The sequence below is a fragment of the Bos indicus x Bos taurus genome, chromosome 8 (genome assembly GCF_003369695.1).
Source record: "Bos indicus x Bos taurus breed Angus x Brahman F1 hybrid chromosome 8, Bos_hybrid_MaternalHap_v2.0, whole genome shotgun sequence".
Classification (NCBI taxonomy): domain Eukaryota; kingdom Metazoa; phylum Chordata; class Mammalia; order Artiodactyla; family Bovidae; genus Bos; species Bos indicus x Bos taurus.
This window is the reverse complement of record NC_040083.1, coordinates 110056340-110080482: the sequence shown is the minus strand read 5'-3', so window position 1 is coordinate 110080482 and position 24143 is coordinate 110056340. Positions and strand designations below refer to the sequence as shown.

At 40.4% G+C, this 24143-nt stretch overlaps 1 protein-coding gene across 1 annotated transcript in view; it reads left to right on the top strand.

Annotated features, from left to right (window-relative positions):
* MEGF9 (multiple EGF like domains 9) overlaps positions 1–23334 on the top strand; it is an 80886-nt gene extending 57552 nt beyond the window's left edge. The window contains exons 3-6 of the mRNA XM_027550660.1: positions 3808–3947; positions 15857–16000; positions 16494–16763; positions 18547–23334. Of these exons, the coding sequence (XP_027406461.1) occupies positions 3808–3947; positions 15857–16000; positions 16494–16763; positions 18547–18998 (1006 nt within the window). The 3' untranslated portion in view covers positions 18999–23334. The remainder of the gene's footprint in view (positions 1–3807; positions 3948–15856; positions 16001–16493; positions 16764–18546) is intronic.
* Positions 23335–24143: the final 809 nt, after the last annotated feature.

Here is a 24143-nt window from a genome sequence, read left to right as displayed (position 1 = left end):
TGATCGATGCAGACTTCAATTAAGATTAACTAAAATCACTGTGGACGCAGGCTGCAGCCATATTAAAAGATGCTTGCTCCTTGGAAGAAAAGCTATGACAAATCTAGATAGTGTATTGCAAAGCAGAGACATTACTTTTCTGACAAAGTCTGTGTAGTCAAAGCTATGGTTTTTCCAGTAGTCATGTGTGGATGTGAAAGTTGGACCATAAAGAAGGCTGAGCACCAAAAAATTGATGCTTTTCAACTGTGGTGCTGGAGAAGGCTCTTGAGAGTCCCTTGGACAGCAGGGAGATTCAGGTTAACCCTAAAGGAAATCAACCCTGAATATTCATTGAAGGACTGATGCTGAAGCTGAAGCTCCAATACTTTGGCCACCTGATGCAAAGAGCTGACTCCTTTGGAAAGACCCTGATGCTGGGATAGACTGAGGGAAAGAGGAGAGGTGGCGACAGAGGATGGGGTGGTTGGTGGTGTCACTGATGCAATGGGCATAAGTTGGAGCAGATTTCGGGAGATAGTGAAGAGCGGGAATGATATGCTATAGTCCATGGGGTCACAAAGAGTCGGATACAACTGAGTGACTAAATAACAACAAATACATCAAAATCTGGGTTGTGTCTCTGAGAACCTTGGGACTTTGCTAGGCTGCAGTGTCTTCAAGCAGAAAAAACTCTCAGATTTAAGGGAGATCTGAAACTTACTGGCAATGAGAAGAGAGACTGGGTTTATTCTGGGCAAGGCAGAAACGGCTCACTGAGGTCAAGAACCTAAATAAATGGTGAATTGTGGTGCTTGGAATCTACAGAATAAAGCTTGATACCCAAGTGGATATCAGATTATTTGGCAGGCAAATTTATTATACAAATTTAGAGTTAAACTGAGGGAGGGTAGGTAGCATAGTGGGAAAGTCTGCCTTCGTATAAATAAACCTGCCTTTATTAGGTGTGGACAGTAACTTTAACCCTTTGAATTCCCTCAGTAGTAAAATGAGGGTTATGACTGCCACCTTGTAGAGTTCCTTTGAAGATTAGAAAGAATATGTATTTATTGACATAGGCCCCAAATAAATGATTACTTACTGTTTTTATCATCATCACCACTTCTTTCAGATGTTTCCGTTTTACATTTTCTGTAAATTTGTTAGTCAAGAAATTGCATAACCCAATATATTAAGCAGCTTTAAGGTAGAAATACAGAGTTTGATAGGTAACTTCTCAGGATATAAGGCTTTAAGATATGTTAAGTATTTATTATTTACATAAGCATGGGTTTCTTTCCCTTCTTGACTGGCTTTGAGTAAAGCCCTAAAAATATACCATGTAGAACTATTTTTCTGCTCCTTTTTGGCACACCCTGGGATATTGCAAAGAACCATGAGTTAAGTGGGAGAGAGAAGTGAATTTCAACTATAACTGCTCAAAATAGTTTTTTTTAGGATAGAAGACAAAAGCCTCGTTATTCAGCCCAGGGCATGCTGATAAACAGAGAGGCACATCTGAATTAAAAAAAAAAGAAAATCTTAGGTTTGTATACTACAAGTAGAATCCACACAGCTGAAAGTTACTTTAGTCCCATTCTGCAAATTTTGACCCAAAGTTCCAATAATGCTCAAATTTAGGACTTCTATTTTTATTACAGAAATAGGAGTATGGGAAGCAGTAGGGGATTACTTTAACTGATATGTGTAAGAGCTGTGTAAGTATTAACAATTTTAGCTTAGGCTCCTGAAGTAGAATGAACATCCCCATGCTGCTGCTGCTGCTAAGTCGCTTCAGTCGTGTCCGACTCTGTGCGACCCCATAGACGGCAGCCCGCCAGGCTCCGCCATCTCTGGGGTTCTCTAGGCAAGAACACTGGAGTGGGTTGCCATTTCCTTCTCCAGTGCATGAAAATGAAAGGTGAAAGTGAAGTCGCTCAGTCGTGTCTGACTCTTAGCGACCCCATGGACTGCAGCCCACCAGGCTCCTCCGTCCATGGGATTTTCCAGGCAAGAGTACTAGGGGCTCATTATTAGGAGCTGAGTCTCTAAAATAATTATATTGAGATGCAGTTCTACATTATATTGGCTCCCGTCCAATATGACTGGTGCCGGAACTCTACTGATTGAATTCTAAAAATTTGATGTCCAGAATGAGCGTGTATAGAAGAGTCACACTGTTGGAAAAAAGGGAAAAGTACTTTAGCTGTTTTGAGAGTCCTGGTCATTAGTGCAGCCTTTCGTTTTCCTTTTTCCCTCGCAGTGCTTAACTCTAAAACTCAGTTTGTGTGTTGAGCATTTGTTTATCAAGCATCTGTTATGGTCCGCAACAAGCAAGGCACTATACTGGACTCTGAAGACGGCAAGCTGGCTGGGATGGTGCCCCTGAGCTCTGCAAACTCACCCAGTAACAAGTATGACGAAGACTGTTAGAGTACTGGACTCTGAAGACGGCAAGCTGGCTGGGATGGTGCCCCTGAGCTCTGCAAACTCACCCAGTAACAAGTATGACGAAGACTGTTAGAGTACTGGACTCTGAAGACAGCAAGCTGGCTGGGATGGTGCCCCCGAGCTCTGCAAACTCACCCAGTAACAAGTGTGACGAAGACTGTTAGAGCACACTCTTCCTCTGCTCACGCTTGGCTTGAAAGTGTTCATTGCCCAGTTATGTTCGACTCTACATCTTGAAGATAACTTGAAAAAAGGCTGCATGATATGGCCTTTGCTTTAGGCCTTTAACAGTCTAACTAGAGTTACATATATGAAAGAAGGTAGCAAAATCCATAATTAGGAATAAAGTGTACAGTATAGAGAATGTTCTGTCAGGAGGCCAAAAGATCTCTGCTGACCACTCAGGGAGAAGTCATGGGAAAAGATGAACCTGAACATAGGAGAATTTTTAAGAGTTGAAGAAGAGGAAAGATATTGTAAGAGAGATGACTATAGAATAAATAACAAGAGATAATTTGGAAGAAAATCTGACCAAAACTGGTGGTATATTGAATTTGCATGAGTGACTGGAAGAGCATGGAGTCGAGAGAGAAGACTTGAAAAGTGAAACAAAAGTTTTAGTTTCGCTGATTGGAAAGAGGTGATATCACTGATGTAATGCACATCTAAGAAAAGAAAACAGGTTAATAAGAAGAAACGGGACACTAAATAAAATAGTTTTCTTACTTTAGATTTTTAGTCCTTTTTTTGGAGTTGACAATCAAGCATGTTTATTTGGGTTTAATACAGAAATGAATAGAGGTCCTCATTACAGTCATATTCACTTAGCTGGGAATTCCGGTTAATTGCCAGAATTGTGTTAATACAGCACTGGCCTAAAGTAGAAAATCATATTGAGTTTCTAGCACATTCATTAGAGTCCTTGTTTTTATATTTTTCAACCAAAAGCTAGACTGAGTGAGACCTGGGTGGTTTTCTTCTCCTCTTCAGACCGGGCAGTTTGGGTGCCGGGCAGCTGTGGATGATCTGGGGACGAGGTGCAGCAGCAGTGCCGGCGCTGTACCCAGTGCTGTGCGTAAACAAAGATGTTGGAGGGCCAGGCACTTGAACTCTCCATGGTTCCTTTATCATTTATTCTAAACTATCCAAGTACAGAGAATTAAATTGTCAGAAATGATTAGTGTTATTAGCATGCTAATTGAATTAATAGTCATGAAGTTGCTCAACTTATAATTCAAAATAGAAATCACTCAGTATGTATAGCAACTAGAATCTAGCTGACACTATTTCTGCGTTAAGATCATCTATGACGAGATGTTAAGCAACAAAACCTTCAAACTGATTTATTTTGTTCATTGTCTTTGCTTTTATCTGCAGCTCTGGGAAATGTCAGTGCAAAGTGGGTGTCACCGGTTCTTCATGTGATAGATGCCAAGATGGATATTACGACTTTAATGAGAATGGCTGCTTGCCCTGCCAGTGCAATAATCGGTCTGCCAGTTGTGATGCCCTCACAGGTACACACTTTCCTTACCTTTTTATGTAATTAGTCCATTGTTCTTTTCATTTTGAAGTCCTTCTTCTCTGAGTTAATTCTTCCCAAAGAGTTTGTAAGGATCTTTCTCTTCTACGTAGGATGTAATAGGTCATAGCAAACCAAACTTCTTCATATAAATTTCAAAAATCATATTGGTTGGCAATCCATGGAAGCAATGAAAACTATATGAACTAAAATTCCAGAAAGGGTAGAACTCTTCCTAAGTAAGCTGATGCTCACCAGCCACTTTCCTTCCAAGGGACATTTGCCGATTCTGGGCACAGACTAAGGAGTGGGCTTGGTCCAAGTAAAAGGATTCTTCTTGAGGAAAGATACAAGAAGAACTTTTGGCAGTTATTTGGGGCTTCCATTATGAATTGGAAACTGTTGCTGCTGCTGCTAAGTCGCTTCAGTCGTGTCCGACTCTGTGTGACTCCATAGACGGCAGCCCACCAGGCTCCCCTGTCCCTGGGATTCTCCAGACAAGAACACTGGAGTGGGTTGCCATTTCCTTCTCCAATGCATGAAAGTAAAAATTGAAAGTGAAGTCGCTCAGTTGTGTCCGACTCTTCACCACCCCATGGACTGCAGCCCAACAGGCTCCTCCGTCCATGGGATTTTCCAGGCAAGAGTACTGGAGTGGGGTGCCATCGCCTTCTCTGAATTGGAAACTAGAGGAGCCCTAAACACAAGGCCAGTTTTCCCACAGGACGTTAAATGACTGTGCAGGAGATGGAAGGCTGGCCCAAAAGGTAGAAAGACATTTCTCAGTCTTATGGTGCTTAGGAGACAAAATCTTTTTAGAAAGAAAGGGCCTGCGACAACATATGGCCATCTGTCTGAAGACATTGCCAGATTCAAAAGGTAGATTCTGTGGGATTTAGGCTCACATCCATTATTCACATTCTAGATCTATTGCGGTCTTTCATGGCTGAGGAGACACCTGCTGGGTTCTCAATCAAAAGCCTTAGAAGGCTGTGACCAAGAAGTAGTGATGAGCCATAGGTGAACTGCCTCATACTAAAATTGCCGTTCATCCTCAACCTATCTCAACTTCTGACTGAATTGGGGTGACCCTCTCATTACATCTGCCTAACAGAGGTAAATAGATGGGGAAACAGTGGAAACAGTGTCAGACTTTATTTTTTGGGGCTCCAAAATCACTGCAGATAGTGATTGCAGCCATGAAATTAAAAGACGCTTACTCCTTGGAAGGAAAGTTATTGCCAACCTAGATAGCATGTTGAAAAGCAGAGACATTACTTTGCCAACAAAGGTTCGTCTAGTCAAGGATATGGTTTTTCCTGTGGTCATGTATGGATGTGAGAGTTGGACTGTGAAGAAGGTTGAGCGCTGAAGAATTGATGCTTTTGAACTGTGGTGTTGGAGAAGACTCTTGCGAGTCCCTTGGACTGCAAGGAGATCCAACCAGTCCATTCTGAAGGAGATCAGCCCTGGGATTTCTTTGGAAGGAATGATGCTGAAGCTGAAACTCCAGTACTTTGGCCACCTCATGCGAAGAGCTGACTCACTGGAAAATACTCTGATGCTGGGAGGGATTGAGGGCAGGAGGAGAAGGGGACGCCAGAGGATGAGATGGCTGGATGGCATCACTGACTCGATGGACTTGAGTCTGGGTGAACTCCGGGAGTTTGTGATGGACAGGGAGGCCTGGCGTGCTGCAGTTCATGGGGTCGCAAAGAGTCGGACATGACTGAGCGACTGAACTGAACTGAACTGAACAGAGGGAAGAGGAATAATCTGTGGTTCTTTTGTACACTGCGTCTGGCAACTAAAACAGAGGGCAGTTCTGAGGTAGGAAAATATGGCCAGTAATAAAGAGAAAAGCAAGGGAAGCAGATCCACAGATGACCCAGGTATTAGAGTTACCCTAAAGTGAATTTAAAATAGCTAAAGTTAATATTTTAAGAAAATAGAGGAGAAAACAGACAAAATAGGTGAAAAGAGGCAAAATCTCAAGAGATTTGGAGTAAAAAAAAAAAATAATCAAAAGAACAATCTAGAATTGAAAAATACAACATCTGAAATTAATACCTCATTGCATGGACTTAATAGCAGTCTACAGTATATACTGTGAAGACAAAGTTATATACTATTGTATACAGTGAAGACAAGGTTAGTAGATTCAAATACAGTTCAGTTTGAAATATCCAAACTGCAGCATAGAGAGAAAAAATGCAAAGAAAAGAGCAGAGTAGAAAAGACATGTGGGATACAGCCAGAAGGTCTCACATAAGTGTACTTGAAGGCTCAGAAAGAAAGGAGAGAGATACTGGGACAGAAGCAAATATCTAAAAAGATAATGGCCAAGAGTTTTCCAAATTAATGAAAGAGACCAACTCACAGATTCAAACAACTCAGCAAACCCTAGGCAGTACAGGAACAAAGAAAAGCATATCTAGGCAAACTTAGTTAAACTGTTAAAAACTAGAGACAATTAACTTCTCTGGTCTTCAGTTCTTATTCTTTCCTAAATCTTATTTCCTAAACCTTTCTAAGAAATCTTTCCTAAATGTTCCTAATCTTATTCTTTCCTAAATGTAAGGATTAGAGATACTTCCTTGGAAATCTCCCCCCGCCCCCACCCCCCAACAAAAATCAGAACATACTAGTCTGATAAGTAACAAGTGTTTTTATGAGATTAAGGTAGCAGAATATTTGAACAGAAGGTACTCTGGAAAAAAATCTGTGTTGAAATCTTATTCTTCATTCTAATCCTCTAGTGTTCAGTTCAGTTCAGTTCAGTCGCTCAGCCGTGTCTGACTCTTTGCGACCCCATGAACCGCAGCACGCCAGGCCTCCCTGTCCCTAACCAACTCCTGTAGTCCACCCAAACCCATGTCCATTGAGTCGGTGATGCTGTCCAACCATCTCATCCTCTGTTGTCCCCTTCTCCTCCTGCCCTCAATCTTTCCCAGCATCAGGGTCTTTTCAAATGAGTCAGCTCTCTGCATCAGGTGGCCAAAGTATTGGAGTTTCAACTTCAACATCAGTCCCTCCAATGAACACCCAGAACTGATCTCCTTTAGAATGGACTGGTTGGATCTCCTTGCAGTCCAAGGGACTCTCAAGAGTCTTCTCCAACACCACAGTTCAAAAGCATCAATTCTTCGGCGCTCAGCTTTCTTTATAGTCCAACTCTCACATCCATACATGACCACTGGAAAAACCATAGCCTTGACTGTGTTGAAATCTTATTCTTCATTCTAATCCTCTAGTCTAAGGAGAAACAAATTGATTTAGAAGAAACTGTGTTATTTTTTTCAATTACACGATCCAGTCCCTGCCTACTTGCCAGTTCTGTCTTGTGCTGTTCTTTTTCTTTACTGTTCGTGATGCAGTCACACTGGCTTCTATTTCTTTTTTTTTTTTTTTTATTTTATTTTTAAACTTTACATAATTGTATTAGTTTTGCCAAATATCAAAATGAATCCACCACAGGTATGTTCCCCTGTCCCAAGTCTCTCGCACATAATTTTTCCTCTGCCTGGAATGGTCTTTCTAATATACTTGTACCCCAACTCCTGGCCCCTTTGCCTTATTAAACCATGTCCTTCCTTCAGGCCTTCAGCTAAATGTTACTTTCACTAGAAAGCAGTCTATGCGCCAAGCTAAATGACAGTTTCCCCAGTTATACACTCTCATATACATGGGTTTTTTCATAGCACATATCACAGTTTGTAATAATACCTTTTATTTGTGGTTGAGTCATATATGGTTTGTTCACTACATTGTAAGTTTCATACCAGTTTTGTTCACCATTTTACACATTTATCTTGGAAATTAGTCCACAGTAAGTATTTACTAACTTTTTGTTGGATGAATGACCAAATGAATGGGAGAACTTACAGAGGAAAATGAGTTTCAGTCCTGGATGACAGAAGCGCCTCATCATGTTGAGTAGGTTTAAGTCGCTGCCTGATTCATTTGTGGCACCAGGAAGCAGTCTACACTGTGGGTTCTCATTTCTGATCTTCCTCGTGGCAGTGGGGTAGCTCTCTTAAATGTCACGTAAATCCCAACCTGTTTTTGGTCAGGAGATAATTTAAGGCAAAAGAAATGCTTTTCATGGTTATGATTTCTAAAGGCTAGTAATAAGAAATAAATGATTTATCTGTTTGGAAGTATGATAAAAGTGGAATCTAACATGAGAGAGTATAGATACTCCATATGACACTGTCAGCTTAATACAAAATCAGTCTTTGCTTTTGTCTCAAATTTTGAAGACTTTTCCCCCCAGCAGTGTCCTGGTGCACAAGATTGCCCTCTGGTGGCCACTTACTGCATTTTCACAGGCCTTACTCCCCCCTCACCCCTCATCTCACCTACACCTTATATTTTAGATTGAATTAGATTTTTAAAGTAACCTTTTTGTGATAAAATATATTGAGAAAAATATTTTAGAAAGCAATATGTATCAGAAGTCTTAAAAATACTTCCCTGATTAAGTAGTTCTTTTTCCCAAAATCAATTTTTAGGAAATAATTCAAAATTCCTAAAAAGCTTTATGTTCAAAGATGCTCACCACAGTGGCAGTTATAATTCTAAGAAATTAGACAACTTTACTTCTAACAACAGAAAATGAAGCAAATCAAGTTATCTAGGCAGTACACTATAAGAGCACAGAAAATGAAATCTTGACTTACCTTGGACTAATTACTTAGTCTTTTCACTTAGGAATTTGGTATTATAGCAGTAACTGCCTAATGCTATGTTATGAAGATTCAGTGCAATATGTTTATCCAGAGCCTGGCTCATTACAAGCAACAATAAATAGGCTTCCCAGGTGGCTCAGTGGTGAAGAATCTGCTTGTAATTCAGGAGACTTGGGTTCAGTCCCTGGGTCGGAAAGATCCCCTGGAGAAGGAAATGGCAACACACTCAGTATTCTTGCCTGGAGAATCCCATGGACAGAGGAGCCTGGTGGGCCACAGTCCCTAGGGTCCCAGAGAGTTGGACACCAACATGAGAGAGAGAACGAAGCAGGACAATTACATGTGCCTGTATTTAGCCTGTCTAAGAAGCAAAGCCCAAAACTTCTCCATGTAAAAGAGAGATTCAAGGAAAAGTATTCAAAATCTTAATAACAGATTTCTTCGGTGATTTTTTTTTCTTCTTTCTGTTCTCCTGTATTTTTATAGATTTTCTTTCTTCAACACATATTTCCCTTAAAATGGAGGTAGGTGGACTGTTATTTTTGAGCTAAAATTTTATGTTCACATGGGCTTCCCTTGTGGCTCAGCTGGTAGAGAATCCTCCTGCAATATGGGAGACCTGGGTTCGATGCCTGGGTTGGGAAGATCCCCTGGAGAAGGGAAAGGCTACCCACTCCAGTATTCTGGCCTGGAGAATTCCATGGACTGCATGGGGTTGCAAAGAGTCGGACACGACTGAGCGACTTTCACTTCACCATGTTCACATAGCGTATACTTCTCTGTGAGGATTTAAGGTGCCTTCGTGTATTCATAGTGTCACATGGTGAGTACCTTGACCTCAGCAGCTTGACGGGCTTGCCCACTCCTTCATCACTCAGTGACCTTCTTCACTTTAGGATATCACCCATTTCCCCCCTTTTTTTCATGATCACTTCTGCTAGATCTTCTTTTCAGCTATAAGCCCTGGAGTGTCTGAAGTTTGTCTTGACACGTTTGTCTTCTGCATTTATACTTTCCCTGCATGATCTCATTCAGTCCTTTGAATTTAAGTGCCATCTGCAAATGTTCTGATAACCAGATTTACATTTCTCCCTTGGTTGCTACACTCAGAGCTCTAACAGTGCCCTTGACATCTTCACTTGAGCGCTCCGTGTGGCACTGTAGCCTGACGCATCCAAAACAGCTCTTGATTTTACTCTATACGCTAAGCCTACTTTGCCCCTCGTGTTCTTCATTTGGTGACTGGCACCACACGAGTCATATTTGCTCTTCCTTTTTGTAAATATCTGGGGCTTCCCAGGTGGCACTAGTGATAAAAACCCTATTTACCAATGCTGGAGACATAAGAGATGTGGGTTCAATCTCTTGAGTCAGGAAGATCCCCCAGAGGAGGGCATGGCAACCCACTTCAGTATTCTTGCCTGGAGAATGGACAGAGGCGCCTGGAGAGCTTCAGTCCATGGGATCGCAAAGCAGTGAACATGACTAAGCGACTCAGCACGTGTGCATGCGTTGTAAATATCCAGTCCGTCAGCGAGTTCTGCTCAGCCTGCCATTCAGCGTGACCTTCATTGCTATCCTCCTTGTCTAACCAACTGTCACCTCTCGAAACTGTTTTCACTGTCTCTCATCTGATCATTCTGCCCCTTTTCTTGTCCCGATCCTCTGAGCCCCTCTCTACCACAGTCCAGTCTCCACATAACAACCAGAATGATCTTTTAAAAATGTAAAACCGGATCATGTCATTCCCATGCTCAAACCCGCCAAAGGCTTCCCATCCCTCTTCGAATAAAATTCAAACTGCCTTCCATAACTAGGTTTTCTTGGCCTCTGGCTTTCTTTCGGACCTTATGGTGATTCTGTTACCCGCTGCCTTGTTTCCTTAGGCTGTCCTTCTTTCTGTTTAACAGGATAAAGTTTGCCTTCTGCTCAGTAGAGAAGATTAGGCATTTTTAAAAAAAAAACGAAATAACTTGCTGCATTTCTGACAGGTTATATGTGAACTAGAGATAGTGAAATAAAGAAAGAAAAGGCTTTTTACAGGTGGTGATTTATGTTTCCAAAGCTTTGTCACTGAGTTTGGTTGGAAAGGAATCCTACATTCTTTCCTTTGACCAGTTATTTTCTTGGTCACCCCCACCAGACTTTTTTGATGCTTAGCCAAGGAGCATGAGATCATCTTCAGGAAACACTAGTTCCTTTTTTTTTTTTTTTGCTCCTTTGGCCATCTTTCAGCAAAGAAAATGTGAATTTTAAGACAGTATTGTTATATTTTGGAGGTTCCAGGCAAAGCATAACGAACAAAGTTACACTTCAGCTAATTCTCATAGCATATCATTTATCATGATCGAAAGATTCTCAAGTTTCCGGTTTTAAAAGGAATTTAGATCTCATCCGGTTCAACTTTCCTAATTTATAGATGAGGAATTTGAAGCTTAAAGAGAAAACACTATATCCTATGGAGCAGTTTTTCACCCTCCGAAATATTTACATATATTAAATCATTGGGCAGGGAGTTATGATTCCATTCTACAGATTAAAAAAGTGAAACTCAGAGAAGCTATTTGCTGAAGGTCACTCAGAGAAGCTTCCCTGGTAGCTCAGCTGGTAAAGAATCCACCTGCACTGCAGGAGACCCTGGTTCAATACCTGGGTCGAGAAGACCCCCTGGAGAAGGCTACCCACTCCAATATTCTTGAGCTTCCCTGGTGGCTCAGCTGGTAAAGATTCCGCCTGCAATGCAGAAGACCTGGGTTCAATCCCTGGGTTTGGAAGATCCCCTGGAGAAGGAAACAGCTACCCACTCTAGGATTCTGGCCTGGAGAATTCCATGGACTGTATAGTCCATTGTGTCACAGAGTTGGACACGACAGAGCAACTTTCAGTTTCACTCAGGGAAGCTATTTGTTGAAGAGGTTCAGCTGAGAATAGAACTCATATCTGACATTAAATACATGATAATGATAAACACACATCATTTTTCTTATGCTATGTTGCCTCCCAAAGAGGATTTGTAAGCTGGTAGAAAAGCAGATTCATATTATTAGTTCCTACTGTAAATGGATTTTAAAGTTATTTTTATTTTTATTATAAAAAATCAGTCTTTAATTTTGTACATGAAATGCTTTTTAAGTTGCATGCTAAAGTCTGACTGTGTGGATCACAACAAACATCTTCAAGAGATGGGAAAATTCTTCAAGAGATGGGAATACCAGACCACCTTACCTGTCTCCTGAGAAATCTGGATGCAGGTCAAGAAGCAACAGTTAGAACCGGACATGGAACAACAGACTGGTTCCAAATTGGGAAAGGCTGTACATCAAGGCTGCTTATTTAACATATGCAGAGCACATCATGAAAATGCCAGGCTGGATGAAGCACAAGCTGGAATCAAAATTGCCAGGAGAAATACCAGTAACCTCAGATATGCAGATGACACCACCCTTATGACAGAAAGTGAAGAGGAACTAAAGAGCTTTGATGAAAGTGAAAGAGGAGAGTAAAAAAGCTGGCCTAAAACTCAGCATTCAAAAAACCTAGATCACGGCATCTGGTCCCATTGCTTCATGGCAAATAGACGGGGAAACAATGGAAACAGTGAGACACTTTATTTTCTTGGGCTCCAGAATCACTGCAGATGGTGATTGCAGCCATGAAATTAAAAGATGCTTGCTCCTTGGAAGAAAAGCTATGACCAACCTAGATAGCGTACTAAAAAGCAGAGACATTACTTTGCCAACAAAGGTCCGTCTAGTCAAGGCTATGGTTTTCCCAGTGGTCGTGTATGGATGTGAGAGTTGGACCATAAAGAAAGCTGAGCGCTGAAGAATTGATGCTTTTGAACTGTGGTGTTGGAGAAGACTCTTGCGAGTCCCTTGGACTGCAAGGAGATCCAACCAGTCCATCCTAAAGGAAATCAATCCTGAATATTCACTGGAAGGACTGATGGGGAAGCTGAAACTACAATACTTTGGACACCTGATGTGAAGAACTGACTCACTGGAAAAGACCCTGATTTGGGGAAAGATTGAAGTCAGGAGGAAAAGGGGGCGACAGAGGATGAGATGGTTGGATAGCATCACCGACTTGATGTACTTGAGTTTGAGCAAGCTCTGGGAGTTGCTGATGGACAGGGAGGCCTGGCGTCCTGTAGTCCATGGGGTTGCAAAGAGTCGGACACAACTGAGTGACTGAATTGAACTCAGTTCTTGAAATGTTTTATAGTATGCATGTGATATACTTTACAATGTATTAATTTTATAATCAGAAGAATTTAAGATAGTAAAAATAATAGTGATAAGTGCATAGTAGAAACACTTTGAAAGTTAAAGGGGAAAACACTTACCTGACAGTCGCCCCCACTCCTGTAGTGAGCATTCTGGTGTATTCATGTCTGGTCTGTCCGTATTAATCTTGCTTATTCTCTAGCTGTGTTCCAGGTGCGTGTGATTTTTAAATAACATAGAGTGATGAGTTTTCAAAAACCTGTGAATTCTGTTGTTATACTTGTTTTCATCCTTACTTTTAAGATAACATACTCACCACGTAGAGTTATTTTTTTCTTATTGACTTCTCATTGCAGCTTATGGCATAAAACAAATCAAAATTAAAAATTTTTCTGGAGAAAATGTAAAATGCTCTAAAATAAATGGTTTAGGAGAGTGGAACTGTATTGTGATAAGCAGAGAGACAGATGTTTGTGGTCTTTTCTAGAATAGTAGAAAGTCCCAAAATAATAAGCATGTAGGTCCATAACATTATAGGAGCAAAATATTATATATATGTAATTATTTCCATTGAACATTTTTAATATGGGGAGAGCAGGTAGACAGATTTTATACATAAAGCAAGTTTTGTATTTTACAGCCTGCAGAACACTTTGACTTTTAACATTATTTTATTTTTACAACAAGAATGTACAGTTTCCTAGTATGTATTTTTCAGCTATTTTTATCGTCACGAAGATACATAGCTAAAGAGGGATCAGGATATAATAGGATCTGGGAAGAAATCAGTACCTGAAGTGTTCGTCACTATATGAGGATATACTACTTGTTGTATATATGAAATATATCATTCGCAGTATCAGACCTTAAAAGTTATATGATTAAAAGTGATATTTACATGCAAATGTGATTTAAGGGTTAAGTGTTCATATAAAAAATTTTTAAATGTCTTTCTAGATAAGTTCATGAAGTTTCAAAGAACTTTGCTGTAATTGCTTAAGAGTTGAGAGTTGACATGTATGTTAATAATTGTATGTATATTAATCATTCTTTTAGTTTTTCAAATCATATTCCAGTTGTCAGATCATTTTATTACACAATCTCATTCTGTCTCTTCTTTTTTGTAAATATTTCACTAGTAAGGAAGAGGAATCAAATAAAATTATTTATGATGGTTTTAGCATTGAACTGTAGTTAGCTTAGCATGTAAACTTTTTATTGTCTTCCTAGATTTCTACATAGATTTTACTCATTTCTGTGATAGTAGTTCTGAGTGTCTCTTTGAATGTAAATTATACTATACAGTTTCGTTCCGTTTGTAGACATTATGCTCCTTCAGTGCCCATCGAATGTCCTTCTAATAGGGGACCAAAGGGTATTATTAAGACACACAGAACTTTGCTTGGCTCCTTCCTTTTCATTTCATTATTGTTTTCATTTTTATTTTAAATGTTAAAATATAAAGCCATATGGAGCATAATATGGCAGACACTCATGTGCCCACACCTAGAGGACTGTTAACATTTCGGTATTTTGCTTAATAGAAAATTTCCAAATAGAGTCGGAGCCCTCCTCTTTCTTTTCTTCCCTGCTTCCCTTTTCTTCCCTCCCTCTACAGAGATAAACAAGGCGTAAAACCTGCCTATACCCTCTCAGTCTATGGTTAGTTTTTATTGCATTCAAAGGCAAATAAAATACTCTGCCTAGGGTATTATGTATCCATTTGCTTAGTATTGTTTAGTATGGCTTTTAAATTTTTACTTCAGTCAGTAGATCAGGGGCCTTCCCTGGCAGTGCAGTGGTTGAGACTCCAGACTCGGTGCTCCCAGTGCGGGAGATGCAGATCTGACCCCGGACTGGGGAGCGAAGATCCCACGTTCCTTGCAATTTGCCAAAAAAATTTTTATTTTTTAATTTTTTTTGCAGAGGAATAAATGTTTGTTGAGTTGAGAGGAAAAATCTCTGAACATAGAATTAATTACAAAGCATAAATCACTCTTTTAAATGAGGGTAATATGGATATTTTAGATAAATGCAACTAAGAAAACTCAAGGCATAAGAAGGAATTGTGAGAAATAAAGATAGAATTAATATATACTATTTTCATATATTTAGGTCAAGGGAGGAGTGATTATACTTCATATGCTCTGAGGTTCTTCCTGTGGGGGGTAACGTTATTGGTTAATTTTGGACTTAGGTTATTTTATACATTTTTATTATTTGTTTAAATTTATTTTAATTGGAGGCTAATTACTTTACAGTATTGTAGTGGTTTTGCCATACATTGACATGAATCCGCCACGGGTGTACATGTGTTCCCCATCCTGACCCTCCCTCCCCATCCCATCCCTCAGGGTCATCCCAGTGCACCAGCCCTGAGCACCCTGTCTCATGCATAGAACCTGGACTGACGATCTATTTCACATATGATAATGTTTTAAATCAATTAATTTGTACAAAATTTCCCCCCCAAATTTTAAAAATCAATTAATTTGTACAAAATAATTAAGCACTCCTTTTTTATGTATTATTCTGCAGTTTGCTTTTTTCCATGCAATATTTGTAGGATTTATGTGTATTCATACATATAGGCCTAGTTTCCTTATTTAGCTACAGAATCCCAACCAAGGAAATAACACAGTTTATCTATTCTTCTTTTAATAGATCTTTAGGTTGGTTTTTTTTTCTTTGCAAATTGTTGGCCTGCTTTCGGTATGTAGTCAATCAATCAACAAGGGCTTATTACAGCTCTAGTCATGTACCCAGCCCCTTCCTAAAGCATTTACAGGCTAGTAGGGACCGGAGCTGTAGGCCTGTTCAGTGTAGGAGTAAGATGGGAGAGAAACTGAACTCTGCGACCTGTGTTGGGTGACTTTTTCTGGTTTCCGCTTAAGGTTTTTTTGGTTTGTAGGTACATATAATTTATTTAAAGTTACCGTGCTTTTGCAGTAAATCTTTAACTTCTTAAAATGATTTGCTTCTTTTAGGTGCTTGTTTCAATTGCCAGGATAACAGCGAAGGGGATCACTGTGAAGAATGCACAGAAGGATTTTATCAGAGTCCTGATGGCTCGAAAGAATGTCTTCGCTGCCCTTGTTCAGCAGTGACATCTACAGGCAGTTGTATCATAAGTAAGGCCTTTCTCTAAATACTCATTTTTAGAGGAAAAATCAGTGAGTCAGTGATCAGCAGGTAGAAAGTTCTAGATGCTGTAGGTGAAAGGGAGTTATGAAAACAGTAAAGCTTTGCAGTAAATGCATTTGTGAAATGAGACACAAAGGAGGGATGCGAGTGTTGTTGTTAAAGCTGTATTTTATCCTGTCTTACGCGATTAAAGAGGAAGAAATAAAAGAATTACGAGTGCCTCTCCATCTCAACTACTCAGATTCTGTAGATGAGCGTACTTCTTTTGTTCTCTTTAGGTTTTCTGGACAATTAATAAATAAAGTGTAAATTGTTACTTTGGATTCCATGTGTTTCTTAAGTTTGAGAGGAGATAATAGGCGGAGGCTGTAAAATGTTTTTTTGTATGTGTGGGGGGGGCAGGGGCGGGGTTAGTAGTAGTTTTGCATTTTGAAGCAACTTGAAATTGTACTAAACCATGTTGGTGTTCTTGCTCTTTAGAGTTGGGTGAATCGGAACCTGAATGTGTCCAGTGTAAAGACGGTTACACAGGCCAGAACTGCAATGACTGTAACCACGGCTACTATAATTCTGACAGCATCTGTGTGGAGTGCCAGTGCCACGGCCACGTGGACCCAGTTAAGACTCCAAGGGTTTGTGAGCCCGAGAGCGGGGAGTGCATCAGCTGCCTCCACAACACCACCGGCTTTTGGTGTGAAAACTGCCTGGACGGTTACGATCGAGACCTCGAGGGAAACTGCATCACGAAAGGTAAAACTTCGCCTAAGGGTGTACAGTTAATATCTTAACCTAGCAAGGAAAATGTCAGGACAACTACTTTTAGCTTTGTAAAACCTTCCAGTCCCACCAGGGAAGTTTTTTTGGGAAATAGATTTCGATAGAGATTTGCCCAAAGAGATTCCCTTCTATTCCTGCTGCTCTGCTGAGACTCCAGAGTCAACTCCAGAAGTTTGAGGACCATGATGAAGTCATTGCGGTGTTCTCACATCTTCTCATCTGTTTTTATTTTAATAATTTAAAGTCCTGTCGTTTCTTTTATCTTTTGCTTCCTGTAGTCTCATCACTTCCAGGGATCATCAAAGATCTTTTTAAGTAGAAACCTACAACTTGACTAGAAGTTAGCTGAGAAATAAGAATTTATTCCAGCTTCTGTCCTAACTTTGAGCCTAAGTTTTCCCACCTGATGGAGGAAATAGTAAAAATATTCCTTCATTTTTGAAAGAAAAAAGTTACTCACGTGGCAAAATGTTTCTTATAGGGAAGTTCAGTAAGGATTCAGATAAAAATTAATGATTAGAAATTTGGGATGAGTTGGGGATATTCAGACTTACTTAGGTCATAGAGATCAGACCATGCTCTTCTATAAACTGTTCTTTGATATTCTGACAGAAGCCGAATCCTGGGCTGATACAGTTGCCCTTTGGCAAGAGTTAGTCTTGTACCATTTTCTTGATATCCTTATTCTGCTGTGATCAAGGCTCAAACACTCAGATTGAACCCTATCCCTAGTCCAGAGAACCTGCCACTCAATTTTCTTTCCCACTGGAGGCGTACGCCTTGTCCGTATTTAGCTGACCAGGCTGTGATGACTTTTCTTATTAGCTATTAGGGAATGTAAGACATGCCTCTTTTTAGGGTGGATTGGTGTGCCGGCTGTGGTGATGAATTGTGATGATAACAGGGATCATTTCATCGAGTGCCTAGTATGTGCCACGCACTATGGACATTAAATGTAACGATGTTCTATACTTTATTTAATCCTTCCCAAGGACTCTGTAAAATAGATACCGTTATTCCCATTTCATAGGTGAGGAATCTCAGTTTTAACAAGATTGGCTCACTTATTTATTGCTACACAGTTCTACTTGATCCCAAAGCTTTTGGTATTTCTACTGAGCTATGCTGCATTAGAAGTACACAGTATAGTACCTTAGTTGTAAAATAACTATATCTATTTAAAGGAAAAATCACTATGCTGGCAATGGCTGTTTTCTCTCTCAGCTGATGTCAACTATGGCCATTTAAATTGTGTTTTTCAGAAGCAACTAGAAATGCAATTTCCCCTATTTTGTTTTTGCCTCCATTAAAGAGAATTTTACCTTTATGAAGTGCCATCAGACATGCTGAACTTATTTTAGTTCAAACGAGTATTAGCTATCCCTTTCACTTTTAACAAAGTGATTTAGAAGTCACTAGTGACATACTTACTACCTTTTCAGGAATTTGTATGAATCTATTCAAGAGTACAGGAGGATGGAAAACTCCAACATTAGAATTTTCCCAAAGATTTTAGTATGGATATTATATACGTTTTGGATAACAGCCATGGGTGTAATAATCTAGTTTTCTAGACCCTGATTCTTTCCACTATATTTCTTGAGAAATTATTTTTTAACTTACTTTAACATTACTTTAAAGCAGAGTATCATGTCAACATCCCATATCAACTTCCACTCCCATGTGTATTTCTTTTATTGTTTCTTAAAACCAGATATTTTGTCTTTTACATTTCATTCTCTGTTTTTATTTTCAGAAGTTATTGTTCCAACACCTGAAGGTTCTACCATTTTGGTTTCCAATGCCTCTTTGACCACATCAGTGCCCACCCCTGTTATAAATAGCACCTTTACCCCTACCACCCCGCAGACTATCTTTTCAGTAAGCTCTGCAGAAAACAGCACGTCGGCCTTAGCGGACGTGTCATGGACCCAATTTAACATCATCATTTTGACAGTCATCATCATTGTGGTGGTGCTGCTGATGGGGTTTGTGGGGGCTGTGTATATGTACCGGGAGTACCAAAACCGGAAACTCAACGCCCCCTTTTGGACCATTGAGCTGAAAGAAGACAATATCAGTTTCAGCAGCTACCACGACAGCATTCCCAACGCAGATGTGTCAGGATTGTTGGAAGATGATGGCAATGAAGTGGCTCCCAACGGGCAGCTGACCCTGACGACCCCAATGCATAACTATAAAGCCTGAGGAGGAGCCAGAGCTGTTCTCCTGGACTTTAAGGCCACAGTGCTTACTAAGACAGCATCATTCTCTGCGCCACAGCCTGGGTAGAGTCGCTGAGATGAGAAAGCAAAGGCATGTAGTGCGTCGGAAATTTTCAGGTACAAACGTGTAATGTACTTAGCCTGTTACTCTTAGTTTTCCCATGAAGATCTGAAGCAGTCACTGACGATGAGGACTTGAAGTAAAGTGTATTTTTGTACCGAACCACATGGGAGGGTAGAAGGCTGGGCCTCTCAGTGCAGCCCCAGTCCGCTTTGACCTCCAAACAGATTCCTGCGGGAATGTTCACCATCAGTGGAAACAGGATGATGGATGTGGAGGGGAAAGGACTGCCAGAAGACTTTATCTCCATTCTTGATAAAGGAAGGCCAGGAAGGATATTCATTTTACTGGACTAAAAGACATCCTTGAGGAAAAGCTGATATTTGGGCTGTGTCATAATACACAATCTTGATTGTTTCTATAATAGGGGCAGTGAAGTCCCAAGAAGATCTTTAGAAGGGTTTGATTTTTCTTTCCAGAGTTTTTGCTCAATAATAAGATGAAAGCACAGGATAAGCTTCTAATGGTAGAGAGAGGAAGGCAATGTCTGGGAAAGCATAAAGCTGATGATTCTCCTTAAGGCCTCAGTGTAAATGATAAATTGTTTAAAAAGAAGGAATACTCCTGCCTCTAGAGAAATAAGGTGTATATAGTTAATGTAGAATATCTGCTCAGCATTGTATTTGTATCTATTTGTAAAAAAAAATCATGTCTTATTTTATCATCTAGAATTTATTTGTATAGCAGTTAATGGCGTTGTAAAAAGAAAATATGGGGTTAAAATACTGTAAAATAGATGGCAATATTGCTAGAGCTGGGACTCTGGTGAGCATCAGTGATTTTTAGTCCCTCTTTTGACATTGTTGAAATTTATAAGAGGTTGGATGTTTCTAATTTTTCCCTTTTTCAGTCTAAAAGTAGAGTTCTATCGTCTTTGACTTCCTATAGATTCAAGCAATAGATTTTGAAGACAATGATTGTTAAGCTGGGACACAAGACTGCATTCTCCAAACTACTCACCTGTTTAGACATTAGCTTCTCTATATTTTACATAGATTAAAGTAGAACAAACACATGCTTATTAAAAAATTTTTTTTAAGTAACAATAGTCTTCCAAAGGAAGAAATGTTTTAGCTCCAAAAGAAAAGCCATCATATCACTTGGGATCCGCTGTGAAATATCGTACCTGTGAACTATTTATATTCTCTCCCACCCCCAAATACTCCTGCATTTGAATGTAGCCGGTCACTCAGATGCCACGGGGTGTGGACCACGTCCTGCATGCTGCAGTTCTTGTATCTTCCTGTCTGGCTGGAAGGTGGCTCCGTGGTTGAGAGGGTATAGTCAGGCATTGCATTTAGACGCAGTTTTTTCTTTGAGGCCATCTCTGCCTTTGCTCTCCTCTAATTATGATGTTGACAGATTGTAGATTAAGGAAAGCCAGGAAAAACAACCAGAAGTCAAATGCAGATATTTATTAGGAGGAATAACAAACTGTCAAGTAGTTAGAAAAAAAAAAAAGCAAAAATTAAACCTACGAACCCCTGCCAAGCTGATCACCCTACCTGACTTCTCCAGAGAAAAACCTGGAATTTGGTCATCCCTCTGCAGTTGGAGATGATGCTCTGGAGGATGTACAGGCAGATAATCTACTTCTAGTAACTGGAGAGGCTCTGGATATCTGGCCATTGCTCATGAAAGTAGAGATCACATTAAAATCAGATAATGTTTCTATAGCCCTCTGCAGTTGGAGACGATGCTCTGGAGGATGTACAGGCAGATAATCTACTTCTAGTAACTGGAGAGGCTCTGGATATCTGGCCATTGCTCATGAAAGAGAGATCACATTAAAATCAGATAATGTTTCTATAGCCCTCTGCAGTTTGCAAGGCGGCTTTCTGTACCTGTGTCCTTCGTTCCTCACCACAAGCCTTTGAGGAAGTAATTGTTGTTCCCAGTTATCGGTGAGGTTAAATGTCGTGTTCAAGGCTACACCGTATGTTATTAGGCTTGGAATCAGGACTCCTAACTCAGAAGCACATGTTTTTTTCAGCTGTATGCTTGTGCAGAAATGACCCAGCTGCAGACATTGGAAGGCTGGGAGGAAGAATCCCATCTGTGAACGTTTCTGATTTTTGTAAATACAAGGTACAATCCAGGGCTATATAGCCACGAAGGACTTTGCAGAAAGAACATGGAGGATTACTCTCTGAAGCCAGTGTTGGTGATAAGAAAATAAAAATACCAGTCTGTGCTTCATAAAAGGAAACTGATCTTTCCATGCAGGGAAAGAAAACCCGATTTCCCCAGCAGCTGCCACATATGCGTCTAGAGACTGTTCCAAGGAATTGTGTAAAGTGACATATGCCTTTCCCAGACTATCACGCCCTCAAAGCCAGGGATTGAGGATAGTGGGACATGAACGTTTGTTCACAGAAGTTAACACAATAAAGAAAGAAAGAGTTTGTTGGGGTCTAAGAGCCAAAGCTGAACGAACAGTCCAGATTCTGGCTATGTAGACATTCCTTGAAACAGACGTTAAAAGGAGTTGCAAAAATCGAATCACAAAGAACGTTTACATATTTATGAACAGAGCCTAGGTCATGTTCTTAATTTATCCTGGTGGAAAAAATTAAGCTCTTAAAATCTATTTTAAATAATATTCTTTAGTGTTCTGTGTTTCTGCTGGTGGAGGTAATTTTGCTCTAAAGTAGAAATCCATCATGAAGTGATCTACCACCAAAATCACTCTAGGAAATTGGCCTGAGAAAAATGCCTTGCACAGCAGTCATTCCGCTAGAAGTGTGATCCCCACGCACCAGGGTCCCATACATCCTTTAGAAAGACTAAGAGTGTCTCAGAAGTAGGGATGTGTTTATTTTCAAATGTGGTGAGACTAGTGTGAATCTGATTGACGAATGACAGATACTGCTGTGGGATGACATTTTCATCTTCATTAATTCATTGCAGTGAGCCCTGTGCATTTCTGACAGTCATGTGTCCTGGGTAGTGTTGAGAAGTGTGTCTGTCCTCCTTTACTTTCCCCTCCCTACTGCTGTCCTCTAGCTCCCAGAGGTGTCTTACTAATAGAATTTCTCTAGTTACAGAGAAAAATGATGATAAAACTAAACCTCATGTATACTAAGGTCCTGTGGACTTAATGTGTTACTTTTAGGGAACCTGAATTTTAAGAGCGAACAGAGCTGACACGGAATGGGAGGAGAGAGGTTTGTGGGGGAGAGGATTTGTGGAAGCATCGCGTTGTATGTCTGCACTCTCGCCCCAGGATTCCTGGAGACTTTGACCGTTAAGCAGCACTCAGTGACCTGCGGCTCGCTGTGGCCAGCTGAGTGCCTGGAGGACATGTAGCCCTTCTTGTGCTGCTCTGGAGCCAGAGAGCTGAAACGACAGCCCTTCCTACTGACAGCACTAGTTTGGACCGCATTATTAAATCATTCACTTTGGTCCTGTCTTTCTTTGTAGGACATACGGTCAACATAGCACCTCTGATTATGAACATTCCCTGGTTCTTATATTTTGAGGTATGTGGGAAGGAGTTCAATTTATATACCACAAGGAAAGAAAGCTCCCACAAAAATTTCGGAAAACTAAAAAGCAACCCAAGGTAACCCGTTAGAGCAAAGGAAGCATCTCTGGCCTCATCGACGAAGAGCCTTTGGTCTGTTATGATCGTCTCGATAGGAGTTTGGGAGCTGAAACGAGTTTGGTGTGTGCAGGGGAGTGACGGGAGGTTAGTGTAAGTTTTCCCTCAACCTTGAGCCAGTGACTACGCCAAGGGAAGAAGCAGGAAGAGCACACTGGTTCACCTGAAGAAATCAAACGATACCACGTGAACTAAAAAGGCTACAGATCCCCAGAGTGTCAGAGGTCGAATGATGCTTTTTCAAAGGCCACTGGGAACCATCTGCAGTAACTGTACCAGCAGCTCTAGAACGCGAGACCAGGCCTGAGGCCTGCACTAGCCTGAGAGCTGACTGATTTAAAGCGACTTCATGCTAGGCACAAGCACTCTGTAATACGTTAAATTTCCGCCCAAGCAATTGGGAGTGTTTCTGAAACATTAAAATCGTATTTATGTCACTAAAATTCTAACGCACATCTTAAAAACATGTCTCATACATATGCTGGACTAGGCTTCATGATGCATTTCTAAATTTGTGTATGATTTGAATATAAGAAAGAATTTATACAAGAGTGTTATTTAAAATTATTAAAAAATAAATGTATATAATTTGTACCTGTTGTAGATTTGCTGTTTTACTTTTTTATGTGGTCACAGTTGTTGGAAGTCTTTTAATATGTGTCACAGATCACTTATTTTCAAACTGCTTCTTGAAAATCTTTGTGTCCTGCGTTTATTGATCATGCTTTCTGTTTCAAGAAGTTCCTTTAAAGAATGTTTTCCACTTAGGGGAAAAAAATGCCACACGAAGAATATTCCCCCTCTCAAAACACCCTGAAGCAAAAAGCATATATTAACATATAATCTTGTTTAATAACTGTCCCCTATGAGATCCATTGGACTTCCCTGGTAGCTCAGACATTAAAGCGTCTGCCTACAATGAGGGAGACTGAGTTCAATTCCTGGGTCCAGAAGATCCTCTGGAGAAGGAAATGGCAAAGCACTCCAGTACTCTTGCCTGGAAAATTCCATGGACGGAGGAGCATGGTAGGCTACAGTCCATGGGGACACGACTGAGTGATGTCACTTTCTTTCTGTCTTTCTATGATATCCACTGGGCATCCCTGAAAGCTCAGTTGGTAAAGAATCTGCCTGCAATGCAGGAGACCCCAGTTCAATTCCTGGGTCAAGAAGAACCACTGGAGAAAGGATAGGCTACCCACTCTACTATTCTTGGGTTTCCTTTGTGGCTCAGCTGCTAAAGAATCCTCCTGCCATGTGGGGGACCTGGGTTCAATCCCTGGGTTGGGAAGATCCCCTGGAGAAGGGAAAGGCTATGCAGTCTATTCTTGCCTGGAGAATTCCATGGACTGTATAGTCCATGGGATCACAAAGAGTCAGATACGACTGAGCAACTTTAACTT